Source organism: Lagopus muta, chromosome 4 (genome assembly GCF_023343835.1).
Source record: "Lagopus muta isolate bLagMut1 chromosome 4, bLagMut1 primary, whole genome shotgun sequence".
Taxonomy (NCBI): domain Eukaryota; kingdom Metazoa; phylum Chordata; class Aves; order Galliformes; family Phasianidae; genus Lagopus; species Lagopus muta.
The window spans coordinates 37541252-37568125 of NC_064436.1; the positions used below are offsets into that span (position 1 = coordinate 37541252).

At 38.9% G+C, this 26874-nt stretch overlaps 2 protein-coding genes and 2 long non-coding RNA genes across 9 annotated transcripts in view; 1 reads left to right on the forward strand and 3 right to left on the reverse strand.

Annotated features, from left to right (window-relative positions):
- Positions 1-336, reverse strand: part of LARP7 (La ribonucleoprotein 7, transcriptional regulator) — a 28584-nt gene extending 28248 nt beyond the window's left edge. The window contains exon 1 of one of the 2 annotated variants that reach the window (XM_048941672.1): positions 196-336. The gene's annotated coding sequence lies outside the window, so the exon portion shown is untranslated. The remainder of the gene's footprint in view (positions 1-195) is intronic. The other variant, XM_048941671.1, reaches the window with a different exon arrangement.
- On the forward strand, positions 296-26874 carry ZGRF1 (zinc finger GRF-type containing 1). 5 transcript variants are annotated; one of them, XM_048941667.1, is made up of 29 exons: positions 296-407; positions 848-921; positions 1039-1119; positions 1225-1281; positions 1716-1901; positions 3218-5381; positions 5686-5762; positions 6547-6618; positions 6967-7140; positions 7701-7803; positions 7886-7992; positions 8226-8358; positions 9323-9972; positions 10846-10984; positions 11560-11744; positions 12185-12375; positions 13040-13179; positions 14097-14243; positions 15624-15738; positions 16679-16938; positions 18019-18178; positions 18803-18880; positions 19731-19878; positions 20848-20975; positions 21264-21387; positions 21815-21991; positions 22082-22216; positions 23200-23461; positions 24703-26874. In XM_048941667.1, exons 2-29 carry the CDS (start codon positions 901-903, stop codon positions 24816-24818), a joined length of 6330 nt encoding a protein of 2109 aa, XP_048797624.1. In that variant the 5' UTR covers positions 296-407; positions 848-900; the 3' UTR covers positions 24819-26874. The 5 variants fall into 5 exon arrangements, with proteins under 5 accessions (XP_048797624.1, XP_048797623.1, XP_048797625.1 ...); XM_048941666.1 differs by lacking the exon at positions 296-407 and adding an exon at positions 420-517; XM_048941668.1 differs by lacking the exons at positions 296-407; positions 6967-7140 and adding an exon at positions 420-517.
- Positions 3352-16077, reverse strand: LOC125691822 (uncharacterized). The gene is made up of 4 exons (XR_007376273.1): positions 16050-16077; positions 14584-14661; positions 5371-5446; positions 3352-3466 (listed from the first exon to the last, which is right to left on the reverse strand). It is a non-coding gene; the product is annotated as an uncharacterized LOC125691822 (long non-coding RNA).
- Positions 16956-24819, reverse strand: LOC125691821 (uncharacterized). Its single transcript, XR_007376272.1, has 3 exons — positions 23650-24819; positions 22554-23304; positions 16956-18186 (listed from the first exon to the last, which is right to left on the reverse strand). It is a non-coding gene; the product is annotated as an uncharacterized LOC125691821 (long non-coding RNA).

The following is a 26874-nucleotide window of genomic DNA, read 5'->3' on the forward strand; positions in this document are numbered from 1 at the left end:
TAAGGACGGGCGGAACGCCTCAGCCCGGCGCCGCGCTGAGGACCACAACTGCCGCCCCGCTGTCCCACACCCAACGGCGCGTCGCCGCCCCGCCCAACGAGCTGCGTCCCGCGCATGCGCGCGGCGGCGGCAGCGCCCCCTTTTTGCGCCGTTGCAACCGCCCCCCAACGGTCACCCCCGCCGCGCGTTACTGACCTGCCGCGGGGCGGCGTCGCCGCGGGGATGCTGGGCTGCACCCCCCGCCTCTCGCAGCCGCCTTCTTCTCTCTCTCCCGTTTCTCAACCGTCACTGCGGGCGCGACGCTCGGCCCCCGCGGAGAGAAAAGCCCCGCGGAGCGACGCGCGCATGCGCGAAGTGGGAGCGGCCGCGCCTCGCGTGGTGCACGTGATTTCCTCTCGGCGGGCGGGGTGAGGCGGGAGGGAGGTGGGGGGCTTTCCTCGGCGCCGTCGGGGCGTGGTGACGTCAGGCGCTGTGGCGGGAAGTTCGGAGCGCGGCGGGACGGCGGCGGCCGCCTCAGGTGCGCGGCGGCTGTGGGGCGCTTCGGGCTCTGAGTGGGTGGCGGGGGGGGCAGCGCCGCAGCGCCCTGGGGGTGCGTAACGCGTTTGCGTGGGCCTCTCTGCGTTGCATTGCTGCACGTCCCGCTCCTCCCTTGTTTGTAGGGCTGAGGGAGCGCTGCCGATCCCCTCAGGGCAGTTGTAGCTGTGCTGTCACTGTCAGCCACTTCAGTCCCGCACGCATGGCCGGTTCTCAGTCTGGGAGCTGGTGAACCGGTGACAACGTTCTTCTGTTAGCGGTTTCTGGCTTTATTAAACACCGGTTTATTCTGAGCTTTTCCCCTGTCCCTCAGGCTGTATGAAGCATTTGTGAAATAAGCTGTTGAAGGACCATTCTGCCGAAGCAATGGCTTCTCAAGAATTTACTGTAAGTTTTTTAACACTATGTCACTAAGGAAAAATCAATCAAATGATGTTGCTGTGTTATTTAAACTTTTTTTTTTTTAACTTATGACTGTTCAAACATCTCACCCTTTTACATCAGGTGTTATACACTCACCAAAAAATGAAAAAATCAAAAACATGGCAAGATGGAATTCTGAGGATTAGACCCGGAGAAAATAGGGTGAGCATCTTTAGATTTAATATCATTTGCTAGACAGTCAGTGGCCATTTAGTCGACCTGTGAAGTAAAATTGATTTTTTTAATTCCATTTATTTTTCCTTGCAGGCAATCTTGCTTGATGATAAAGGACAATATTTGGAGAGTATGTTTGTAAAATCCCAGGTATATTTTATTTGGAGCTTGGTATTTATGCTTATTACTGTGGTTTGCATTTCAAATTCCTGTTTGTTTGGCGATTAAGGTGGTTTTTTTCCCCAGCATTCTGGCAGTTGTAGTGCAAATAATGGAAAACTAAAAATGCTTTCAATTGCTGATAGAACTTACTGTTGGTTTTCCAGAACAAATGTAGAGGATTCATGGAATTACATGGGTTGGGCAAAAGCAGTATATCATAGTAACGTATTAAATGAACATAACTAGGTGCTAATGTTCTCCATTATTAATTAATCTAACTATATATACAATAGTTGTGATGTGTTGGGTATAAAATGTTACAGTTCTAAAAAATTTACATTTGAGTAAATACAATATTTAGAAGATCTGTAGTTTCCTAAATAGCACTATTACATACACACTATTGCATTCTCTTTTCCTAGGTGAATTCTGGAGATAATTTAGAAAGTGAACGATATCTGATCATGGTTGAAGAAGCAAAAATGAAGGAAAAATCTTGTGGAGATCAACCAAGGAAAGCTGAAATAGTAGATGTGAATAGACGTGGTTTAAAGCCTGCAGTTCTGCCTCCAAGACATCTGTCTGTTGGCTTAAAGAGGAAGTTTACAGTATGTCTGTTTCAAAATTTGTCTGACATTAGCATACATATTAAAACACAAAAGGCACTTTTAAATGGAATAGTAAATATATAGATAATATCTTCCTACCTTTTTTTGGAACTATAAGTCAAGTCATGTCACCAGTAGCAATTTTTTCCAAGGCTCTTTAAATCTTTGGTTAGCTTAGTAGAATTACTATTACTAAAGCTGCTGTGAAAACTGCAAGGATTGTGATTATTTTTATATGCCCGTGGAATTGTTATACATGTGCTATTTTATCTGAGTCAACCAAGACAGTTTGGAGTTGGAGAAGATTGAGAGGGGAATCTGTCACACACTTGTCTCTAAATAACTTAGTCCATGACAGAGGCACAAGCCCAGAAGGAGACAAAGGAGGGGGGGGGGGGGGGGGTGAAGAGAAAAAAAAAGTCAGCCCACCCCTTTCTGCATAGCACTGGCCAGCCCTGGACCAAAATGAGGCAAGGCACTTTGCTGGCTGTGTGCTCCTGGAGGAGGGAAGACAGAGGTCAGATGTGTCTAAAAGGAAAACAACAGCAACAGTCTGAGGGGGAACAGTAATTTACTAAATTCAACAAACACAGAGAGAAAAGTGTCCAAACTGCAAGATCTTAGCTAGGGGACTACAGGGGATGCACGTGCTTTTCTCCAGGGCAAACCGAGAGAGCGCGAGTGAGAGAAGGATGACGGCTGATGTCCTGCCAGGTGCTCCACCTTTCTTCTTCTGCCCAGGTCCTCTGGGAATGCTGCTCCTCCCCTCTGAGAACCCAAAATGCCCAACAAAGGCTGTCCACAGAACCAGAACATTAACTCTTTAACTCCCACTGTTTTACATTATGTTCTGAAGTGGAATACCGACAACAAAAATCACAAAACCACAACAGGATGTTATCAATGCTTATAAATATTTAAAGGGCATGAGCCAAGTGGATGGGGCCAGGCTCTTTTTGGTGGTGCCCAGACACAGAACAAGGGGTAATGGGCACAAACTGCAAAACAGGTAGTTCCCTCTGAGCCTCAGGAAAAACTTTATTGTGAGGGTGACAGAGCACGAAACAGGCCGCTCAGAGAGGGTATGGAATCTTCTCTGGAGAGACTCAATTCAAGACTCACCTGGATGCTTTCCTATGCAATCTCCTGTAGGGAACCTACTTTAGCAAGGGATTGGATTAGATGATCTCCAGAGGTCCCTCCCAACTCCTATGATTCTGTGAATATATCTTATGGAATGTGCTCAATTTTCATCTTTTGCTTATGAAATGTGAAGTTGTTTTCTGAGTAGAAGTAACTTTAAGTTCCTCTTGTAGGGTTTCCAAGGGCCACGTCAGGTTGAAAAGAAAGTATCGACAGCAGGAGACGGAGAAAGAACGGCAGTATCACCTATATCTGAGCAGAGTCAGGATCCTTTTCCATCCAGGTTTTATATTACCTCTCCCTTATTTTCTACTATTTACAAGAAGAATGCAGAAACAAGCTTATCTGCAGACTTGCATGAAGATGGAGGTACTGATAATAGAGATCGTGTGACTCCCTCCTCAGTGGTTTCACTTCCATTTCTTCATACATGTAATGAAATAGAGAAGAAAAATTCTGATCAGTCCATGGTAAAGCCAGAGTCTCCTCTAATTAGTGGGCACACCAAGTCTAGTAGTTGGACAACTGGTCATGGGGCAGTGTCACAGAACATCAGGAGCACAGCACAGATCATAGCCCTTTTGAAATCTAAACCACAGGTCTGTGGAGAGCACGTAACATCTGAAGTCACAGAATGTCATAGATTTCAAGCACTGGAAAACATAAATAGTTTGTATAACCTAAAAAGCACAACCCTGCTTGCCTTTTCTGTCAACTCTGACAAAAAGATTGCTCAAAATATTCAGCACTTGCCTTTTACAAAGGAAATGGTAAATGATAAAAAGGAACGTTTGCTTATTAATTCATCTGAACCTTGTGATAAAGAAATCACAGGGCAAAGACATAACGAAAAGGCTAATAGTTTAGGCCAAGACTTACAAGATTCCTGCAGGACAAACAGTTCTGTACTATCTGAATCAACCATAAACAGAGTGAGCGACAGCCTATTTGTCTCTTCTTGTTCAGCAAGTCCAGTCACCTTTGAAAAACCTCTCTCCAGATACAGAGAGCATTTGGCAATTAATGGTCTTCAGGATAATTCATCAATCAAATCTCAAAGTGACCTTCAGCTGAAACAAAACTCAGAAAGAATGCCTAGTGACTTAGAGCTCTCTGAGGATGTAACAGTGACTGAAAATGGAATTGCAAAGCAGGAATTAAGTACATGTGACGGAGACTGTAGTCCAGATAAGCAGGTGATGGAAGTTAATTTTGACCTGCTGGGAGCTTTTGATTTTCATGAGATGGACAACGGAGAGCACTGTGAAAGAAATAAGAAAGAGCTCACTGAAGAAGACATGCTTTCAGAAAGTGCAGATTGCTTAGCGGGAGAAGATAGGGCACAAAATACTGCATTGAGATTTAATTCTTGCTTTGAAGTGATGACACACTGCAAAAAGGAAGAAATCAAGTGTTCAACATATGATGTAGAAAAAGATGGCAATCACTGCACTGTGCAAATGCCATTACAGTTCTGTAACAATGTTACAGATACAGAGAGAATTATGGAAGAGTCTTCAAACCAGACCAAGATTGAAGTGGAACTTTTGGATGACAGAAACAACTTAAAAGAGATTAATGGAAGCCTAGGAAGTATTGAAGCTGTGAACAATAAAAAGGATCTTGGTGGCTGTGCAGCACTTACCATTAATGGCACATCAGGAATAAAAAGCAAGCACTTTGATCTTTTTCCTGGTGACACAAATGTTAAATGTCACCCTAAAACTGGAATGTTTGATAAAACTGAAAATATTTCATGTACTGCTTCCAGTATAATTTCTACAGCAGAGGAAAAGACTGAAGAAGATGTTGTACAGCTTGAATGCACAAAATCCCCAGATCTTGATTTAGAACATTTCTGGGGAACTAAAATTGATCACATCAAACCAGATAGCCCTATGCTGACTTTGTCACAAAACTCTGAATCTTGCTGTGGCTCATCCCAATATGTTACAGAAGATCATCAAAATCTGTCTGGCATTTTGAATAAGGAAAGTACTCTTATTTCCAGAAGTGCTATCTGTCCTTTAGGGAAAGGTCGCTCAGCTTCAGAAGAAGCAGAAATGGATGAAACAGAGTTTGAAAATCTAGAGAGCATGAATGTACCTCTTGGAGCCTGCAAAGGTGAAAGAATAGAAATGGATTGCCTGAAATCCATGGCAAAGGCTGAAAATTCATCAGATCTTCCCGACTTGGTAAACAATATCACTCTTCTAAGAACTTTGTATCAATGTAGCACAGCACTAGACAGCTTACAAATGATGAAGGAAAATAATAGTGTATTTCATGAAGCAGAGACTTCTAAAGAGATACTTGAACTACTTACCAAAGACGAAGGTTAGATCAGTTTCTATTTCATGACTGACTCTTCCTGGTTGACTTCTGCACTCCCATCTCTCCTGCTGAACAATTAACATTCAGAAGTCATACTTTTGTAGCACTATGTTACAAAAGCTACATCTCACAATGTTGAGCCTTTAAGGCACCAGTGTGGCCCCCAAGTCTGTTTCCCTGTTTTATTTAATTCAGTTAACTGTACAGTTCTTTACATGGGAAAAAGGTGCAAGATCATTAAATTATTCAGATTTTGTTTTATGATAAGTGACTGCTGTATCTTATTATGCTTTTCCATGTCTTGTAGCTATAAAACGGTTTACAGAAATGCCTTACTCAGAAAGTATACAGGCATCTTCATGCGTTGATTCTTCTGGCAATTTGGTAACCAGTTTTTGATTACATATATCTGTTGCTACAAAATACATATATATTTTTTTTTACCAAACCTCTTCCTGGATCAATTAAGAAACTGATAGTGAACAAAACATGTCATAGAATCATAAAATTGCTCAGGTTGGAAAAGACCCTTAAAGACCATCAAGTCCAACCACAACCTGACCATACTACCCCAACTAACAACCAAATGCTCAATCGTGTCCCTGAGCACCACGTCCAAACAGTTCTTAAGCACATCCAGGGATGGTGACTCAACTGCTTCCTTGGAAAGGAGGTGGTCATCTTGCAGACCTTATTTCTAGTAAGTGTTCTAGAGACTAAAAGTATACTTAGTACAAACTGTAATATCTTGTTATGTTTAATACAAGTAATTATAGTTACTCCGAGTACTTTGCCACTATATTTACCATCTTTTTGTTTTCTTTTTTTTTTTCCCCTTCCATCACTTTTTAGAATGCATGGAACTTCCTACTAGTTTTAGCACTGAGATGCACTATCAATCTGTTTATATTTGATGATTCACACTAATTTTTGTGAAATGCTGTTAATAGTCTTTCAATCTCTTCTTAACAGGAGAAGAAAACTATCTAAAATTCTTCTGCTTCTCCCTTTTTGCAACACCTTCTGTTTTATAAGTACATGAGGTCTTTGGAAAAATTTTCGGATATATTAGCTTAATTTTTTATACCCTGAAGGGTTATTAATCTGTTAAGCTAATTAGCATTTGATACTTTTATAGCAGCCTAACTGTAAGGTTGATTTATTACAGAAAACTGAGCTGTGTGTTCCACTGAAAGCACTGGGCCAAAGAGACCCTAGGACACCTGACTGCCAGTGGAAGGTACAGTTTCTCTGTGAAACTGAAGTGTGATGAACAGTGTTAACGTTCAAGCCAGTAGCTTAGTATTTTCAATGTATTACAATAAGTTCTAATAAATATTTAGCCAGCTTCTCAGATCACGTTGTGTCAGAACGTCACAACTTTGTGTTGACAGAGATTTGTACAAAAACTTTCTTGCTGCGGAATTGTGGGTCAGCAAGATACAGATACCTTCAAAAACATAGTCTGTTGTTCCCCCACAGTTTTGAAGAGGTTATTTTTGTTGTATCTCTGAAAAGTGCTTTGTTGGCTGTAGATAGTTCCTGAACAGTACTTATTTTCAGTTAATAATTCCAGTGTGTTGTGTAGCCTGTTGAGTTTCAAGGGCACCAAATAAAGGGATCAGCGTCTAGCGAGACAATGTTGAGAGCTCCCTGCTCACAGCTAGGATGGCAGCAGTACCCAAACAATATGGAGTTTGCAGCTGAGAGATTTTTGTCACCTCCATTTTCATGCAATTATGTTCTTTCTGACTTCAGAGAGGTAAAGCAATTTTTTTCCAAGTTATTCTTATTAATCTTAGTCCAAATGTAATACTGCAGTTAAGCGTAATTAATTTCACTTATTGTTGCAGAGTTATGTATTTGCAACATGTAACTTAGTTTTTATGATTCTTCAATCTATTTCATTTAAAGAATTTGTAACGTGTGTGATATTAAAAAAAGAGATTCCTTGAAGGGAAAAGTGACAATGAGGTTTTGTAGAATTGTTTTTGGTGCATTTGAAGTTTTGTGTATAGCTTTTGGAGAGTTTCAGAACAAAGATTAAAACATTCTTTCTTGGATTATGAGAAATTATTATTACTTCTCATGGACACAGAGAAACATGAGATGCAATGTTAAATAAAGCATGTTTTTCTAATGCTCTATGTATTTCAGTATTGAAACTGCTGGAAGAAAACTGATTTTTTTTTTTTCCAATTCCAGGATAGGCTAGTTACCATTTTGTAATTAGAAATGAGACCTTTGCACAAAGATGTTATTTATGAGGAGGATAAAAAGTTCAATTTCTAACAAGATTTTACTGATACTTTTTTGAAACAGTCTCCAGATTCCAGAAGTCTTCATGAGGACAATATGAATTTTATCAGAGAGGAGAATTTTCAAAACAAGTTTAACATTAAAGACTCAGTAGCAGGTCACTCCTGTAAGTGCAAGTGAATGTAGAATGGCAGTCGTTGGCATCTGAACAATTATTCTGCCTGACTTCTGTCCTTTGCATGTCCTAGCACCAGCACTGAATGCATGTTCTGAAGTTCCACAGTGGATAGTGTCAAGCTCACCATCACATTCTGATCTGGGAGAAACACAGTGGACCTCATGGGAACCTGGCAAGGTGTGACCTGACTCTGTTGTAGAGCTTTTTGGTTTTGCTTCCTGTGTTCATGGTAGCAACTTCGTGTCTAATTTGTTACTTTTTCATCCTGACTCTGAGACATTTCAATTGTCTAGAATGATAAGAGGGAGAATAGTGATAAAAGAGCTCTCATCAAGGGTAGTTTTTTTCATTCTTCCCCCCCCCCCCTTCCCCTAGTCATTCACTTGAAATGCTAATTTTTCATTCTGTAGATTATTCCATCAGTGCAATTGAACTCCTCAGTTTCTCCAGCTTCGGGAAAAAAAGGAAGTGTTCAAGACATTCAGGAACCTCTGATTTACAGGAACCTACCTATTGATTCAGAACTTCCAGAAGGCATTTTCAGTAAGAGTTTATAGTTTATAATTGTATTTTATAATGTTTTTCCTACAAAGTCTGTGATGATTTTTGAAGCACTGAGTTGCACTATAAGAAGAAAAACAGAGTTCTGAAGTACACTGATGTCTGTATAACTACAGGGTTTGTTTTGTTTGATACACTTTTCTCCCCCATATGCGTATTTCAGATTTCTAAGCACAATTTTCTATTCCATTCCCTTTTATTCCAAACCACCTCAACTAGCCTCCTTTTTCATACTTCCCACCCCATTCCTACCCATATATTCTCCATGGCAGAAACTTCAGTATACAGATCCAACTGTATAAAGAAAAACTGCCTTCCTGTTCAGAGAGGGAAATAAGGCTGTAAGCAAAACTTTTAATTCACATTTATGTTTTCACTTAATCGCCTGCTTTAGTTTGAATCCATGTTCAGCTGCCCGCTAACCCACTTTCAGTGATTACATGGACACTGATCACTGACTGCCACTTCTTACTGGTAGCAAATTTAGCCAAAGTGATGATTTTGGTACTAGAAATCTTTTTATCCACATTAACATTAATTTTGTGCACTTTTTAGTAAAAAGGAATAGATGTTAAGCTGTTTGTTTACTATTTGGCCTCTGTCATCACTAAGCCACCAAAAATATCAGATTTATAACTTTCATAGCAGATACTCAATTTGAATAATTTCTACCTTTTTATTTACAGAGAAGTAGAGTGCTTATAGAAATGTGTTCAGAATATACGAATTAAAATAATACAAGAATCATATTTGAAATCTTATTTTATGTGGAAATGTAGTATGGATGGCGCAGTACAGGGGCAATAGAAAGAACCTGTCAGTTACAAGATAGGTGGTAAAAGGAAGTACTTGGAATTATTTCTTTATCTTAGTTCTTTGTGCCTCTAAAGTTAACGTGCCATCTGCAAGTACACAAAGTTGCTTACAGGATGTATTTGCTCTACAGCATGGGAACAAGACAGCTATCCAGAGGAATGCAACTCCACAGTTAAAACACAAATTCCACCTGTCACTGTTGCTGCCACTGAGAAGATTCCTAACAATTTTTTCCTAACCGACAGTGAGGAGGTCCAGCAATCTAATGGCTTTTTAGTAGCCAGTTTGAGCAGCGAGCCAGCAGCGTTTTCCATGAGTGCTTCTGGCCCTGAGGACAGGAATTATGAAACCTCCATGTTTGAGGAGTGTACGGAAGACAGACAAAGAAAGTCTGTGCACCCAGTATTCTCAAATGTGACTTCACAGTATAGACAAAGCAAGTGGGTAAAATATCTAAACAGTGCTCATAGTGACCTGATAACTCAAAACAGCAACGATATGGACGTGACCAATGACATCTATGCTGAGAATGTCCTTGGAATGCTGCCGGGTGACACAGGAGAGAGCCAGAGCAGCACTGTGAACTGCAACGCTCCTGGCTCTGTACCTCTGCTGACAGCAAAGAGCATGCTTGGTGAATGCTGTGCAGATAGCACCAACCAAGATTTGATTTCAGAAAGGAAGTTACTTTCTTGTCACTTAAATCAGACTCCTTTAACTGAACCAGCACAAAAGGTGTTGAGTCATCTGACCTGCTGCACTGTAACAGGAGATGTCCAGGTGTGTAACTGTTCAAGCAGATACAATTTAACAGAAATGCATTTTTTTGGACAAAGCAAATTAATTTATCTGATTTCCTGCAAGATATTATCAGTATGATAGGATGAGATGTTTCTGTGTATGCAGTAGCACAAAAGAGATTCTGCTGCAAATGGAATTTTTAAACTGTGGCCAAATCTTTATGAAGGTAATTCCTCAGTCCACAAGGTGCCAGATTGATTTTTTTTTTTTTTTTTTTAGTCTGAATGTTGATGGCAAGGAGATGATAAATCACTACAATGGGCTTTTTCATATTTTGTTGGAAAGAACACATTTCCAATAGGTATTCTTCTTAATTGTGAAATCAGCATTATTTTCGTGAACATTCACATCCTGCCTCAAAGTAATTTTAAGATACTGCAAGTATCATAATTTCAACAATGGCAACACAAGTTAAAACACTGAATAAGGGCCTACAGAATTAGCAGTTGGCACAGCTGCTTGTGACTGGTAGACTTTTTTTTTTTTTTTTAAAAAAAGGAGAACATTGGAGAAAATAAAAACAACAAAACAAACCTGTGTTCTTAAGAACACAAGCTGTTTTGCCAGGAACAAATTTTAACTTCAGTGTGCATCTTAAATGATACTTCCAACTCACTGTGCTACAGTTCCAAGTACATTTCCATACTCCTAGTAACAAGTTCTGCAAATGTTTGTGCTAAAGGAGCTTTGTATTTTGCTTTTGAAAAACTTCTTCATCTTGAAACTTCTGGTTGCAGGACAAGGTCCTGAAAAATCTGTTTTTGACAGATCTGTACAGTAGACATTTATGAAAATTTACCTCCCTCAAGATTTTGCAAGCTTTTAACAGCCTATTTATTTATTTATTTTTAGGATATAACAGTTTCTGAGTTGTCTTTTCCTACTGCAGATAAAGTAAAACATGCTAATCTTCCTAAAAGAAAGATTGCCATACCAACTGAGTTTCAGTCTCACGTTCACTACAAACAGGTTTTTAAAGCTGCTTTGACAGGTACGTCTAACACCATGCTACGTAAAATGCTGTCACTTGTACACCATGTATTTCTGAAGCTTCACAAAAGCAGGTTGAAAGGGAAAGATATAATTGGCATTGTCTGTTGGAACAACTCTTTGTATCTGAACTTGGATCTATACACATCTCTGTATGCATATGTATACACTCATATATATATATATATATATATATATACACACTCAAATATATTCAGTCTATACTCAAAATCACAAAGACAAACTGAAAGATTAGTATACTTTTTCAAAGATGCAACCTTGCACCTGTTTACCAGTCCTATCTAACCTTCTGAGCTACTGGTATTCAGCATTTGCTTCATTTGGGGATACAAATTTAAACTTCATTTATACGCAAGTAAGGCGCTTAGAACAAGTTTATTTCATGTACGATATGTGAATTTTGCAGGCTGCATGTTCTTTTAGTACTAAGATTAATTATTTTGATTTAAATATGGAACTGAACATTTCAAATGAAAATGCATGTCTAAATGCTGTGTACACGTAAACATTTTAAAGCTATATTAATCGCTCTTCTGTTCTCCTTTCTACGCCAAGAACATTTAAACATAATGCTTTTTGAGCTGTCGCAGAGATTTCACAACGCTCTTTCGAAAGTGGATATATCATTTTACACCTCATTGAAAGATGAGCAAAGCGAGAGCAAAGAAAGCTGCGTTCCACTCTGTGATCACATGCGTCCTGCTAAGGTTCTTGTGGTTAAAAAAGAAGGTCAAAACAAGGTGCTGTATATTTCTTGTCTGTTTGCAGTTTGGGATGTTTGCAGTATAGACCATGTTGCATGAACAATTCCAGCACAGTTCTCAGTGAGTTATAATTACAAGTTAAAGTGATGTGTTACAGTGATCACTTTTAAGATCATTGGTAGTAGCTGTTCTTGTCCAGAACTGCTGATGTAATGGTTTTCTCCATAGAGAAAGAGCTTCATATATGTGAGAGAAAGCCTTCAATTAATAATTTGTTAGATTATATTGGATTTCTTTAAGCTGTAATTATACAAGCTGGCTTGAGAAACAGATGTTTCACATTTTATACAAGCTGAAAACACAGATGTTTATCTGATATTTATATAGCAAGTAGTACTGCTCAATTGCTCTATTTTTTTTTTTAAACTTGCTTGTTTAAAGTGTTTGTTTAAGATCTCCCTCTCCTGCCTCCCTAGGGCCGTCTGTTCTATGCCTGTGATGCCCCAAGAGCTGAGCGCTGTTCATTTTTCAAATGGATGGAAGAAGTGAACCCTGCACAAATAAAAAAATTCACACCGAGCGTAGTGCTTCATGATGTAAAAAGTATTGGAGCGTACCTCCGAAATCAAAAGATTTTTGTCTTTGATGGATGCCAGCTTTTTGTGAGGTATTCTGATACGGCGTACATCTTTCATGGGTGCTATGTGAACTGCAAGGTCTGTAAAAATGCTGCTAACTTTGGATTTAAGTAACATGTAACAGACACACTATGTTTAAAGAGCTTGCAGTTCTGTGTAGAAGTGTAAAAGCCAAATAAGTAAAGGATTATTATTCACAACAGCGTCATTTCAGGTAAGTACTCTTTTCCATGAGGAAAAACTGCTTACCAGCAGTTTTATCAATTGCTTAGCGAAAATTCTCATGATGGTTGCATCTGAATTACTGTTTAACCTTTCTTAAGGGGAATTCGGGACAGACTTTGTTTTATTGTTCCTAGTGATGCTTTTTAAAACATATATTCAAGATACCAGGTTGATAATCTTTAAAACGAAAAAAAAAACAAACCACTTGTCTGGATATAACATACGTATTCTAAATGTAATGTTAGAGGCCATATCTGAGGCTCTTCTATGCTGTAAAATTTAGGGGAAATTTGATTTTAGCTGAGTGTCAGAGGTCAAGATACATTTATTTAAGCCTTACTAAGATGAACATCCAAAAATCTGTGCTGCTTAGTCTGGTCCTATCTGTGGCACCTTCTTATTTCTATGGAATGAACCTGTAATGTACCAAATGATTACATGCTTTTTCTGGAAATTACAATTTAACAGGAAAGGGTATGAAATTCGAACACGATGGTGTAGTAAGCTCAAGAAACTTAGGAACATGCATGCTGATTCTGATGGGGACTCCAAAAATAAACTGTACCTCAAGCTAAGCAGTAAGGAGCATTATTCTCTCTATAGCAAAGGTAAGAAAAATTTAAGCATCAGAATAATAGTCTATGTTTATGTTCATGTTGTGCCTTTTTGATTTTCTTTTGAGTTTCTTTTGTAAATGTTGATATAATTTAGATTCTTTAGATTTGGACTGTATGAAATCTGTAAATAGCTGAATTTTCAAGAAAGCCCCAATATTCAAGTAGAATACAGCGAAGGAAAGCTTGATGTAAGAATTGGTGTTTCAGTAGGTGTTGCCTATTTTGTCTAACTTTCTGACATGTCACAGAGCCAGAGGGCATTCGGTGAGTTGATCCAGATTGCCTCAGTACTTGTACAATTGATATGCATGTTTTCCTAGTTTGATCATTTTGCTATAGAATGTCACTAAAGAAATTAGGCATTGAATGCTTTATCCCAGACTCTAGAATACTCCAACAGATCAGGTTTATGCTGGTTTAAAATTCTTCAACTCTGCAAAAGGAGAACTTGTGAATGGAAGATTAGCTAGTCAAATTTGTTATAGGTAAATATGTATGGCCTAGAGTAGTCTCAGCAGACGTGCCTAGCAAAGCTGAACATTTGTAGGTCACAATCTGATGCCTTTGAAAGGGAAGAAAACCAAGTAGATAACTAGATTTGTAGTATATTGAAGCGATTTGCTCTGAATACTATCAGAATTAATAACGCTTAGGATTTGTCAGAAGTGCATTAAGGAGAGAGCTTTACCACTACAATGAATTTTGGACAGGGAGTACCTGACAAATTGATAATTCAAGTTATTTCCTTTTTGTGAACTGAACTAACATATGTTTAGGACTTAAATATCCCTCACTTTGCAGTCATTTAATTTACAGCCTAGAAGATGTTTCACTTTTTTATCTGACTTCCTTTAGTTTAAAAGAGATTGGATTTTTAGAAGTTGATGAGAACTCTATTGTTTTCACAGATGATATTTGGGTTGTTTCGAAGACTCTGAATTTTGATCCCCTTGATACTTTCATTGCAAGTAGTGCTTTCTTTGGACCAACCCATAACAATGAAGTAGAACTCCTACCACTGAAAGGCTATTACCCCTCAAACTGGCACTCACATAGTAAGTTTTACTCTAAATAATTAAGAAATGTGGAAAACAACTATTGTGGGAAAAAATATTACTAGCTATGAAGGATGAGATTTGAGTTTCTCAAACCTAGTGCATGATTTTATTCACAGTAATTTTTTTTAGTATGTAATTTGAATACAATACGTAGTGCACTGAAAGCTGCAGAGTAATTGGTAGTAAATTCTGAATGGATTATGAAGAGATGAGAATAATACAGATGGCATATAGAGAGTGCAATTTGGCTGTGAGAATGTAGGTATTGGCAGGTACATGTTGTTACCATCCTAAAATAAAAAGCTCAAGTAATTCACTGTACAGCATTTGTACTTACATAAAAAGAGTGTTAAGTCTGTGATTTGGCTATCCCAGTGTTCCTCTCAGTTCATTTTTTCACTGCAATCTGGAATAACTGGAAAAAAAAAAAAGTTTTAAAATTAAAGAAAAAAACAAATCTCTCTACTTCGTGTTACTATCATTGTATTTTAAATAGAAAATAATAGTATCAAGGTAGTTTTCAATAAACCACTGACCATTATATTTTTAGCAAAGTGTTCTCAAATAAGTTGCTACTATTCTCTATTTTGGTTTTTAACATTTTTGTTTGGGGTATTTTTTCCATATCTTGATATCAGTGTTTTGTGAACAGTGAGGTTAGTGGGTAAGGGCTTTAAGTACAGAAAACAGTGTGGGTCTGCCAAAGATTGCTCAACAGAACAAGTTTGCAGCCAAAGGTGATGCAAAAGGTATTTTTTTTCCTGTTGAACAAAACTATTAAAACTATTAAAAAAATAAGGAAAGAGAGATGAAGAATGCCATTCTGGAGCTGGAATACAGTGTGAAAATCGTTTGTGTGATCACTAGAGACTTTATTCATACTACTCAATCAGGTTAATTGAATGTTTTAAGCCTACAAACTAATATCGTTTAGGCTTTCTATGCAATTATTAGACAGAGATCCTGCAAGGAACGTTCCAGTGAGCCTACATTAAGATTAAACTCTCATTCTGAGTTACATTCATAAAGATAAATAGAATGGCACATGTTTTTGTGGGCATACTTGCTATGAAATTGTAGACTTCAAAGGCAGTTGGAGGTTTGGTTTCATTTGTTCCCTGCATGTGAAGTGCAGGACTGGATCTCATAAGCTGTCAGTGTCTAGAAGAGTTAATATATAGCTTTGCAATTTCAATGTTATTAAATCACAGTTCCATGTTTATTTTTTCCTTAGCAAGATTTTGCTCCTGACTTAATTTGTGACCATAAGTAATGCAGCAGGACTAATTCAGCATTTTCTAATTAATTTCTCTACCTGATTTGAAAGCTTGGCTTATTTCATTTTTTCTTAATTTTATTTTTCTGTGGCTTTTTCAGCATCAGTTCACGCCTTGCTAGCTTGTAATGCCAGTGGTGAGCTTATATCCTTAAGAAACATGGAAGAATACTTCAATCCATCTACATTACCACTAATACCATATCTACTAAAAATGTAAGTTACTGTTTAATGCCAGTGTAAATAAATGATAGGTAAAGAAGTACAGGAAAAAAAAAGCCATTGAGTTTGCTCTATTAAAAGTGGACTTCCAGAGAAGTGATGGAGTCACCATCCCTGGAGATGTTCAAGAAAATGCATAGATGTAGTACTTAAGGGCATAGTTTAGTAGGCAATTGTAACACTAGAATGGGATGAAAAGTACCACAATAACAGCAGGGTGGCAAAATCTTTGGCTGCGGCAAATGAGAACGAGCACAAGTGCAGCATCCATGGATGCAGAAATGGAAAAAAAAAGAGCTGCTTACCTTTAGAAGGCCTCAGGTAGGCAGAGATCTTTAGCAAGAGATACCCCTGCTTTCACTGCCAACCCTTAAATGAGCTCTGAGAAGGGGTGGGTCCTGGCTCCACCCCTTCCGGTCACTCAGGCTCATTGCATGCACCTGAGCTCCCCTGGGTTGGCCCTGCCAATCACTGGCTCAGACCATGACTTAGCATTTCCTCTACAGCAATATTGGTGATAGGTGGAGAGTTGGACTAGATGATCACAGGGGTCTTTCCCAACCTTTATATGATTTTGTGAGTCACAGTATAAAACAAGTGAATGTGAACCCCTGCTACCTCTGACTACATGATTCTACCACTCTTAATTCTGTCAGGCTTGAGTAAGACAGGAAAGTCTAAACTCGCACCAAGTGGGATAAAAGCCCAGAAACCTGTTTAGTATGATACAGACTTCCCTTGAGAAGTAATAAGAGGCAGGAATATACAGTCCAGGTGCACATCAAGATGAAGAGGGCAGCAACTTCCTTCTATGTCAATTGTTAATTATAATGCACCAGCATTTTGACATAGGTGAGAGAACATCAGAACAATGAGATGCAATTCATACGCATGCAGTATTATAACACAGCTTTTGTTTGTTAATTTTTCTTAGGAATCGTGATTCTGAAAAGCCTTCCAGGAGAATCAACAGAAGAAAATTTATTCCACCTGCCATGAGCGTGGCACGCAAAAAGATGTACGGCTCTGTCAGCTCTGAAGTGGCAATGCAACTAGCTGAAAAGATGATCCTAACGTTCTCACTGAATCCAGATCAAGCTACATCTCTGATTCACATAGCTCAGATGATGTCCTCACATGAAAATATGAAATCAGTGGAAGAATATCAGATTTTCCCTATCACAATCATACATGGTATATAGCAAATAATTGTAACATTTGCTATTTTATTCTTTGCAAAAATGCTAGTTGATATGTAACACCAACATTAGTGAAATATCCCTAACTTCTCTCAGTGACAAAACAGTAGACTAGCTGCCTTTGTATTCATGTATTTACAGTCCTACACAGACTTAAAAAGAAATCCTTAAGTCTGGGTAAACAATGACTTATTGTTAAAGGTAGTATAAAAAAAGATGCATTGAATCAACTGCCTCTGTGTATGGAATATCCTTTTCAGCACTTCTATAACACTACTGTCCATGCATTTCCTTAAAAAAATCATGCCTTGCATGAGGTCCTTCTGGTAAGGGCCTTGACATTAGAATCGTAACATGTATTCTGTCAGCACAGAACTTTTGATCCTTGAATTTGCGTCCTGCCTTTTGCAGTATTTTACCTTATGTGTAGAGATCTTTCCTACCAAAATTTCTATATAAAGTTAGGATTGTCTTCTGCTTATTTTTTCATATTAAAATACTTGTCATCATGTGTAAGCTTTGCTAAATTATTATATAAACTTTTTGTTATTTTTTTCCTTGTTCTATACTTCCTTATATCCTTGTTTTATCTCTTTTCAGCATGCATACATGAGTAACATCTTAATTCAATTTTTTAAAAAACTTCTTCAAATCAGTACTGAGATGGAGTTATCATAAGTTTTTGGATCCTGGCAAAAATATATGCATGGCCAATAATAACAGTCTTCATGTGGATTACATTTCCATTGCCCAAAATGTAGTTTAGCTATTGCTGCATTAATTTAATTAGAATGATTAGAAAGAAAACATCATCACCACAATTTTTTTATTGTGTACGTGAGGCCACAGTATGAGAGATGCATGCAAATAAATAAAAACAACACATGCAGTAAAGTGTAAGCCAACTGGTTGCCCCTTGATACTTTCAGCTACTGAAGCAAGTGCAAGCAATGTTTTTTACAGGAATTACAGCGCAATATTATCACAAGATAAAATTACATTACAATAGTTGATCAAAACTGTATTTCTAGAAAATCTTCATGTGAATTTTTGGCTTTTTCTTCTAACATACCAGGTGTTTTTGGAGCTGGAAAGAGCTACTTGCTGTCTGTTGTGATCTTGTTCCTAGTCCAGCTCTTTGAAAGCAGTGAAGCTAAGGAGGGTCCAGAGCTAGCTCCATGGAAACTCCTGATTGCTTCTTCCACTAATGTTGCTGTTGACAGGATACTGCTGTGGTAGGTCACTGTGAATTAAGATTTGACAAAATGTTGTTCGAAAGACAACAATGCACTTGAATATTACTGGTATGCTAGTATTTCCAGTACAATACCTTGGATTATACGTGCATTCTTTCCCTATAAATTACTGCAATTGGGGATTTAACTTTACTCTTGCTCCTTCGCACAGTCTGCCTATTCTAGGAGACCATGTAAGACTAGCTGGACTGCTTTATATGAGCCTAGTCTCAACTATCATCACATTTACTATTAGAATCCACCCAAGACAGAAATTAGGAATGCTCAGGAAGCTTAAGGAAATAACAGTGGCAGGGGGGAGATCAGACTGGGAAGCTTCACCAAATACCAAAAGAAGAAAATGTTAGAGGTTAAGACTGTTGGAAAGATAAAGAGAGAAACACTGAGTACAAGTTGAGAATCATAAACGAATTGAGCATTTTTTGAGACAAATCACAATGAGGTAATTTGGTTTGATTTCTATTTATCTGACTGTGGTTCACATTACTTTGGTCTGGTAAGTTGTTGAAGTTTATATTCTTCATTTCACAGAAAAAATCTTTTGTGTTTTTCAAAATTAATGCCTACCTTTTCCTAACGTGTATCATCTCTTATTCTTTGAAGTCTACTTGATCTTGGATTTGAGGATTTCATCAGAGTGGGAAGTATTAGGAAAATTGCCAAAGCAATTCTTCCCCGTAGGTAAGTATGCTAACCCTTATGGGATCTGAGCCAATTATATGATTCATGATAGTTATTTTACAGCATGCACACTATCTTGAAGTCATTCAAAATGAGACTGTAATATGACTATCTTATTCTCTCCACCTACTCCCACACAGTGGGTAAATTTTATCTTGATTTAGGCACGTGGCTTGTTACTGAATAGGAATAATGCTTTTAAATGGAAATCAATAGAGAACAAATTAACAACAGTGAGAGATTTGGCAGTTTACACAGAGGAAAAGCAAAAAAAAAAAAAAGACTCAGGATATATATGTATTGTTGTAGTGATAAGGACTAGGAGGAAGCAATACATTTAATGCTCAGAGAATTAATAGTAACAGCTTGTTAACACTGTACTTCTTACACAAGGCATCTCCAATGCATACAGCATAAATGTCCTGGGGTCTGTCATTTGACTATTTAAAACTCAGTGACCTACACTGCACTTTCAAAACTATGGAGGGAATTAAGTGCAGTTCAAGGTGAATTAAAGATAAAATTACCATTTTGTGGTATAAACAGAATGCCAAGGGTACAAAAAGTACGGGAGTGAAAATTTTCTCTTGTACTCCATGCTGAAATCAACTGTAAGAGCTTGGGGGAGTCATTTACTGCACATCTTTGATTAAGGCAGTGAGTTTGAGCTGGTGGGATAAAGGTCTGTTTTAAAGCAAGTATTTTACTAGTTTATCTCAGCTGGTATATATTAATAAATTGTTGTAAAATACGTTTGTGTTGCACTAGTTTTTGTATACTGTGTGTTAACTAAACACTGAAAACAATGTTATTTTTGGTCATTTTAATGCATGTTATGAAATCTTTTAAGTTTACATGCAGGCTCAGGAAATGAAAATGAACAGTTAAAAGAACTTCTTGCTCTCATGAAAGAAGATTTAGCTCCAGCTGAAAAAATGTATGTAAGGAAGAGTATTGAGCGACATAAACTGGGGACCAATAAAAATGCATTGAAACAGGTACAGTCAAAGTGGGTGGGATGGGAAAGCAATCTTTATATGCCTTACCTGCAAGGCCCAGCAAATGGAAACTGGGAATCCTCTCTGGCTCTGAGAGACTGCCTAGCACCTCAAGTTTTGAAATGAATGTTCAGAATAGGACAGCTTTGATTCTACCAGTACAGCTTAATGTCTTACATGCTTCTGACTTGAGTTGTACTTGCAGTTCCTATTTAATGATAAATTATGAGAGAGAAACCTATTCTGAATTTACTGCAGTCTGTTCCAACATCATCACCACAGTTTACAAGGAGAGAAAAATTACTGAATGTCGCTTATCTGCACTGTTACTTCAAAACTAAAATTTATATAGTCATAAAGGTAAAAGGTAAGGAATTAATTAAATTGAGTTAAACTACAACTGAGAATCAGCTGCCAAGAATGTTTTTTCAAATATATTTTTAAGTAACTTCTCATCAAAGCATTACATTTTAAAATTACCACTTCCTGTGGAAAAACCTTCTGATCCTCAGTTATTTGCTTCTCTTCCCTCATTTCTAGACTCAAGTGATTTGAGGGTGTTGTAGAGCAATTTTAATAGAGCAGATTTGAGCATTGTGGGTTTTTTGTGCTTGTTCCTAGCGATCAGTGCTGCTGTTTCTGGTACTGGGGCTCAAAAGGTTTTGGAGAATTGTGTAATTTGAACTCTTTCTGTGGCTGACCTGTTCTGGCCTTGAAATCCAGGAATTTGTGAATGGTTCTAACGTAGAAATGCACCAAACATGAGAAATCTTAACCTCCTCTTTGCATACACCATCTTTTACCTGTAGTTAGAATTTAATTTTTTGAAACTGAGTGTCACATAGCATGTAGTAGAATAGCTAAAAATTAATTGAAGTGTATTCCATTGCCGGAGTTACAGTCATGTACTGCATAGAGACTGCTTAATGATCATAATGTTTATCGATTTTTCCTTTACTAACGACAAAGGTAAAAGTGGTTGGAGTGACCTGTGCTGCCTGCCCATTCCCTTGCTTGGATACTCTTCAGTTTCCTGTAGTGGTGCTGGATGAGTGCAGTCAGATGACTGAACCTACTTCTCTTCTCCCTATTGCAAGGTACCACCATCCTTTTGCATTTCAGCTGAGAAGTAACTTTTAGTTAGCAGTGACATGGCCTCAAATCACCAAACTGTGATTCTTTTTAAGAACACAAACTCTAAGGTCTCACCTTAAGAAGAGTAATTACAAATTGAGGCATGCTTTTAGATGCTTTTCTTGTGTTAGTGTGTTATTTTAACTTTGGAAAGAAGAGCGATGAAGGGAGTTGCAGTTTCATTACAAATAGTTTAACATCCATTCTTTAGAACCTTTTTAAAAGGCTTTTTTAATAACATTCTTATTTAGGTTTCAGTGTGAAAAGCTAGTCCTTGTTGGAGATCCTAAGCAACTGCCACCAACTATTCAAGGGTCTGAGAGCATTCACGATAAAGGACTAGAACAGACTCTCTTTGATCGGCTTTGCTTAATGGTATGTACTGCTAACCACCTCTTTTCTAAAGATAGAAGATAAAATTCCAGGTCCACTGAAGTCACTAAGACTTCTGATTTAGGTGTCAGAGAATCAGCATTTCAGCCTGCTTCTGAATCAAGTAGATTCCATTTTGGTGCATCTCTCTGTAAATGTTATTTGCACAATGCACAGACATTGCATAATAAATGTAAAACAAAAACAAGAAACAGTGACAGATTATTTCTCCTGATCTTTACGTTCAGGTTTCGATCCATGTAGAGGAATTAGAGGCTACAGCATTTCTTCTAACTTTTGTTGTTAGTGTGAAGATTAAGTCTGCTTCTTGCAGGAATTGTTTCTATTTTTTGTTTGACCAAGCTGGCATTTCAAAATAGGAAGAAATTATTTTTCTTCTTCATCATCTCTCTACATCATAATCCTTTAGGGACATAAAACAATACTGCTACGGACACAATATCGATGCCACCCTGCTATTAGTGCCATAGCCAATGAGCTGTTCTATGAAGGAAACCTGATAGATGGCATTTCTGAGAAGGAAAGAAGTCCTTTACTGGATTGGCTTCCAACACTATGTTTTTATAGTGTTAGCGGGCTGGAGCAAGTAAGTCTTCCCAACATTTTTTCATTTAAAAAGAAGTGTATTTTAACTGCTACTCATGAGAACTGAATTAGAAATCTTCCCTATTTCCAGATTGAAAGCGACAACAGCTTTTATAACACAGCAGAAGTTCATTTTATAGTCAAGCTTATCCAGTCTCTGATTGCAAGTGGAATACACGGATCTGCAGTGGGTGTGATTACTTTTTACAAATCACAGATGTACAAGGTTTGTACAATACACCATTGATAAAAACATCTGTAAGTTTGTTCTAAACAAAGGCTCCATTTCAACCAAGAATAATGAACAAGTAAGAAAAGTGCTAAAAAGTAAACTAGAGTTTAGTTTATCTTTCTTGTTTAAAAAAAAAAAGATATCTTTTATTCCTCTACTCAACCTTCAGTTTTTTTATTAAAAACAAAAAAAAAACCAAACCCAAAACATTCCTTTTTTCCTGCTGTAATAATGAGAACAACATGATAAAATGGTAATACAAAAGATACAACGTCAAAAGGACTAACGCAATAGAAAGGTGTTATAAGGAAAGGAAAAAAGGACTGCTCACCCATCTCCAAAAATCTATGTTCACTGGGGAAAGCTCCAGAGAGATCCCAGAGAGGGATCTCCAGCCAGAGATCCTTCTCCAGTGGCAATCAGCCCTTTTATGAGGCCTAAGAGAGATGCAGCCAGGCTCCACTCCTTCCACTCCCACACATGAATTGCCTTCACCTGTGCTCCCATGGCTGACAGGTTCTTTCCCCAGGTGAAAAATCAGTGGTTCAGGCCATGACTCAATAGTTCCCATACACCTGCCCACTTAGAAAATTTGGAAAATTAAATAATTTTAATAATAATAATTTTAATATTTGATGTGGGTGCCATTACAGATTGATATGCATGACAAGGACAGATAATGGAGAGACCTGCATAGCAAGGCTGCAGTTGTACCTCACTCAGTCACTCGGGGCATGATACGGGCTGCTGTGATTACTAAATGCAAGCACAGTTTGTCACACTGAGCAGACCAGCATTTTATCAAATGCAGTCTCATTCCATAGTATTTTACTGTAGGTAGCTGAAGATATATTGTCATTGCACTTCATAATTGCTTAGTTTGCATCTTGTGTAGGCTCAGACTTGTAGCTTTTGCTCAAGACAAATAAGTGACGGAGCAGCATAATTCATCAACATCCATATTTGTTTGTCTACAGATACAGAACTTGCTTAGGAGCATACATTCCGAGGCTTTTCCAGTGAAGGCTGTCCAGGTGTCCACTGTAGATGCATTCCAAGGAGCCGAGAAGGAGATCGTTGTTCTGTCATGTGTAAGAACAAGACAAACTGGATTCACAGACTCAGAAAAGAGAATGAATGTTGCACTGACAAGGGCAAAGAGGCATCTCCTGATTGTTGGGAATCTGGCCTGCTTAAGTAAGAACAGACTCTATGAAAGAGTAATTAATCACTGCAAAGGTATTACATTCTTTTCCTTTATTTTCAAAAACCTATAGCTCATCTTTTAAAATTAGACAATATGCTGTATACTATACAGAATACATCCTTCAAAATGTATAGCATGCATATGTTACAGTTGGTGTTACAGCTGGAAAGATTATCATGGTGGAAACGGGAAAAGAAACAAACAGGGAAGGAATGCTTACCTGTAGCCAAAGATCTAGGTTTGCAAGACAGACTCCACAAAGGAGGGATCTCCAGAAAGAGATCCTTCCCCAGTGCCAGTCAGCCCTTAAATGGGGGCTAAGAGAGGTGCAGCCAGGCTCCACCGCTTTCTGATCACACAGCTGAATTGCCTTCACCTGTGCTCCCAGGGCTGACTCAGTCCTTTCATCAGGTGATCAATCAGTGGTTCAGGCCATGACTCAACAGTTCCCATACAGCACACTACACAAAATACAGTATATTTCCTATATATACTCCCATTATATATATATATACATATATATATATTCCCATTGTATATTGCAAGTAGATCACAAGCACAAAAGTTGCTTGTTTGCAGTTCTATCATCAAACTGCTTTTATATGCTAAGTATTTTTGTTATCCAGTGATGGGACTTCTTTTTTCTTCTCTTGATGGCATCAGATAGATGGACAAAGTTCTCCGGCAAGGAGATCTGGAGATGGCTACTGCATTTCTAGTGCTTTACCGATTTGGTTTTTACATAGCAGACCCAGGCAGGAACACATTGTAAAGCAATGTAACTCTATTTCTGAGTAGTACATACTAAACAAGGGGAAGACAACTGGGAAATCATTTCACATCTCAAAGCATGAGTACATTTCATCCTAACTTTTGCCTTATCAACTCTCATTGAATGAGAGAAGCGAGAGAAAGTCCCAGTTTCTAAAATGTCTTCAATAAGCTGTCTGAATCCAACTCCCCAGCACCCACTGGGGTGTCTTTGCAGACACACGCCTGCTCTTTGCACAGGGAGGCCCCACCTTAGCAGATACTACAGAAGGAGTTTTTAGTCTCTGAAACACCAGATAAGAATTCACTACAAGAGAAGTGCCAAAATACTAATTTTATTCTGTCTACTTAGTTGGCAACCAAGTAGGTGAAGAACAATGATGTAGAAATATGATAGCCATTTGATACGTTTTGGGAAATAGATGTTCTCATTGCCACACAGCAACTACGTGATGGACGCTGTGAAGTGATACGTAATTATCCTATTGAATATTGCTTTCAGGGCAAGAAAACGGATTGCAACATGTAAGCCAGTGTGAGCAGCAGCTGAACGACATTCTGAAGTACTACTTGGAGGAAAAGAAGGAAGAGGAACAGAGTAAGAAAAAGGAAAAATAAAATGTGTGCATTTTATTTTGACAATATATGAATGGTGTGTCTATAAAAATGACCTAATGTCTATAAAAATGTGAATGTAATATTTAATGTTTAACGTGGGGAAATCTTATTTGCATCTGTTTAATTCTTCTGTTTTGGCAGCCCCTTGTTTGAATGACTAAAACTAAAGAATATAGGAACCGCACGGCATCTGAAATCCCTTTCATTCTATTATTAATATTAGTATGAATTATTTAATAACTAAGCCTATGAAGTACCTAATTGCATTATTAGTGTTTTGTTGTTCTTTAGGCTGCATGCGTATCAAACCTGTTGTAAAAACAAGTGTCACTTTGCGTATTTACAAATCATTCAAAGCCAAGCGCATGGCTCTAACGGTAAAAAGGCCCAACGCAACATCGTTTTTTCAAAGAAAATGCCATGCCCTCGGTTTATTCACTCCTCGCAATTCAGCAGCCCCACCCGGCTCGGCGCAGCCCCGCCAGGCCGCCAGGTGGCGCCGCCCGCCGCCGGGAGCGGCCCGCGTTGTGCCGTGCTGCGCTGCTGACACCTCGGCTCTCGTTCCCTAAAATCTCAATCAACAATCCATTAGGACGCAACGGGAGTAAAACTAAATCCTCGTTTAAGTGTATTTATCCGATCTCTTTTCTCTCTTTCAAATGCTAAATCCATTTCAGCATATGCCCCCTCTTTCTCTCGCCTTTCTCTAAAGCCCGGCAGCCCACACTGCTCTTGTAAATATGAAAGATGCTAATCATATGACATATCACGTCTCAGTCGGGGCCTGGAATAAAGCCTTGAGATTTGGGATCATTGCCTCCAGACAACAGCTTCATCAGCCGGAAAGTTGGTTTTTTTCTCCTTTCCTTCAACTCTCAATCCCTTCTTTGTCTGGGGGAAAATGCAGCCAACTCGAGCCACCCCGGCCATATGGTTCACTCTGTGTTTTCTTAGTGAATTCTGAATTGTTTGTGACTTGCAGAGGGGTTTTTTTGGGAGCATGTATAAAGACATAGAAGGGGCTGCCCGCGCTGGGCAGGGCCAGGCCATGTCCTTCACGTGCCCATTTCACACACTCCTGTGTCCGCCCCACAGCCAACGCGCTGCCCAGACACAGCCCCGGGCTCAAGAGCACCACGATACCTTGTAGGGCTCTCACAGTTCTTCCCTTTTGAGGATCAAAGTGCCTTCCTTCCTGAAGGCGAGGCATTTTTGGGGCCGAGGGTGCAGGCTGCTCTCTCATGACAAACCTGCAGGCATGCCAGGGGTGAGAGGTACGGTAGTGCTGTGTGTAGGGAAGCACGGCTCCTCTGCCTGTGTGCGCTGGGAGCTGAATGGCTGCGGTGCGCCGCGGGTTGGATAGCCCCGTTTGATAGCAGCCTGCCAAATTTTCTTTCTCTTTTTCCTTACACAAACCCCCAAAAAGGCCCTTTCACCAAATCATTAAATTCTACAGAGGTGGTCAAGCTAGTCCTGCTTTTCATGCGTTAAAAAAAGAAAAGGGTCCTTGAAGTTTAGAAGATGCCCAAGGAAAACTCATTGAATGACATCAAAAGAATGAGTTTCCATAGCTGTTGAAGCACGAGAGCTGTGTAGCTGCACAAAGGCGGGTTGGGGCAGTGGGACTGTCCCACTGCTCTATCCCAGCACAATTGGGTCACTGAAATAGGGAATTAATTACCATTGGAGAGTGGGCAGCCCATTCACCGCTGGCTGAGTTTTATTAAACGCCAATATAAATAACAAAACAACTCTTGTGGCTGCACTATTCCTACACGCCAAAGGAAGGATTATGTCGGGGATTAACATCTTAAAGTCTATGAGACTTTCTGACTCAAGGCTCGGAGCTGGTAATCGTATTTGTCTCCTGGTTCAGCGATTAGTGCTCTCCCTCGCGCACCTTCGCCTGGATGGCCAATGTCCCTTTTTGCAGGCACTGGGTTTTTCACACAATCGGCTGTTCTTTTCCCCACATCTATAGAAAAGAATAAGAAAACTGAAGCGTGTTCACGCGATCCTCAAGCTTCTTCTTCATGGGAAAGGAAGGCACCGGCGG

What these genes read in the sequence shown, in the direction of transcription:
- ZGRF1 (XM_048941667.1), top strand. Translation starts at nt 901, where the DNA reads ATGGCTTCTCAAGAATTTACT. An exon ending in GCTTAAAGAGGAAGTTTACA is followed by an intron (nt 1,902 to 3,217) that starts GTATGTCTGTTT and finishes TTCCTCTTGTAG; the next exon opens with GGTTTCCAAGGGCCACGTCA. An exon ending in TCTCTTCTCCCTATTGCAAG is followed by an intron (nt 20,976 to 21,263) that starts GTACCACCATCC and finishes ATTCTTATTTAG; the next exon opens with GTTTCAGTGTGAAAAGCTAG.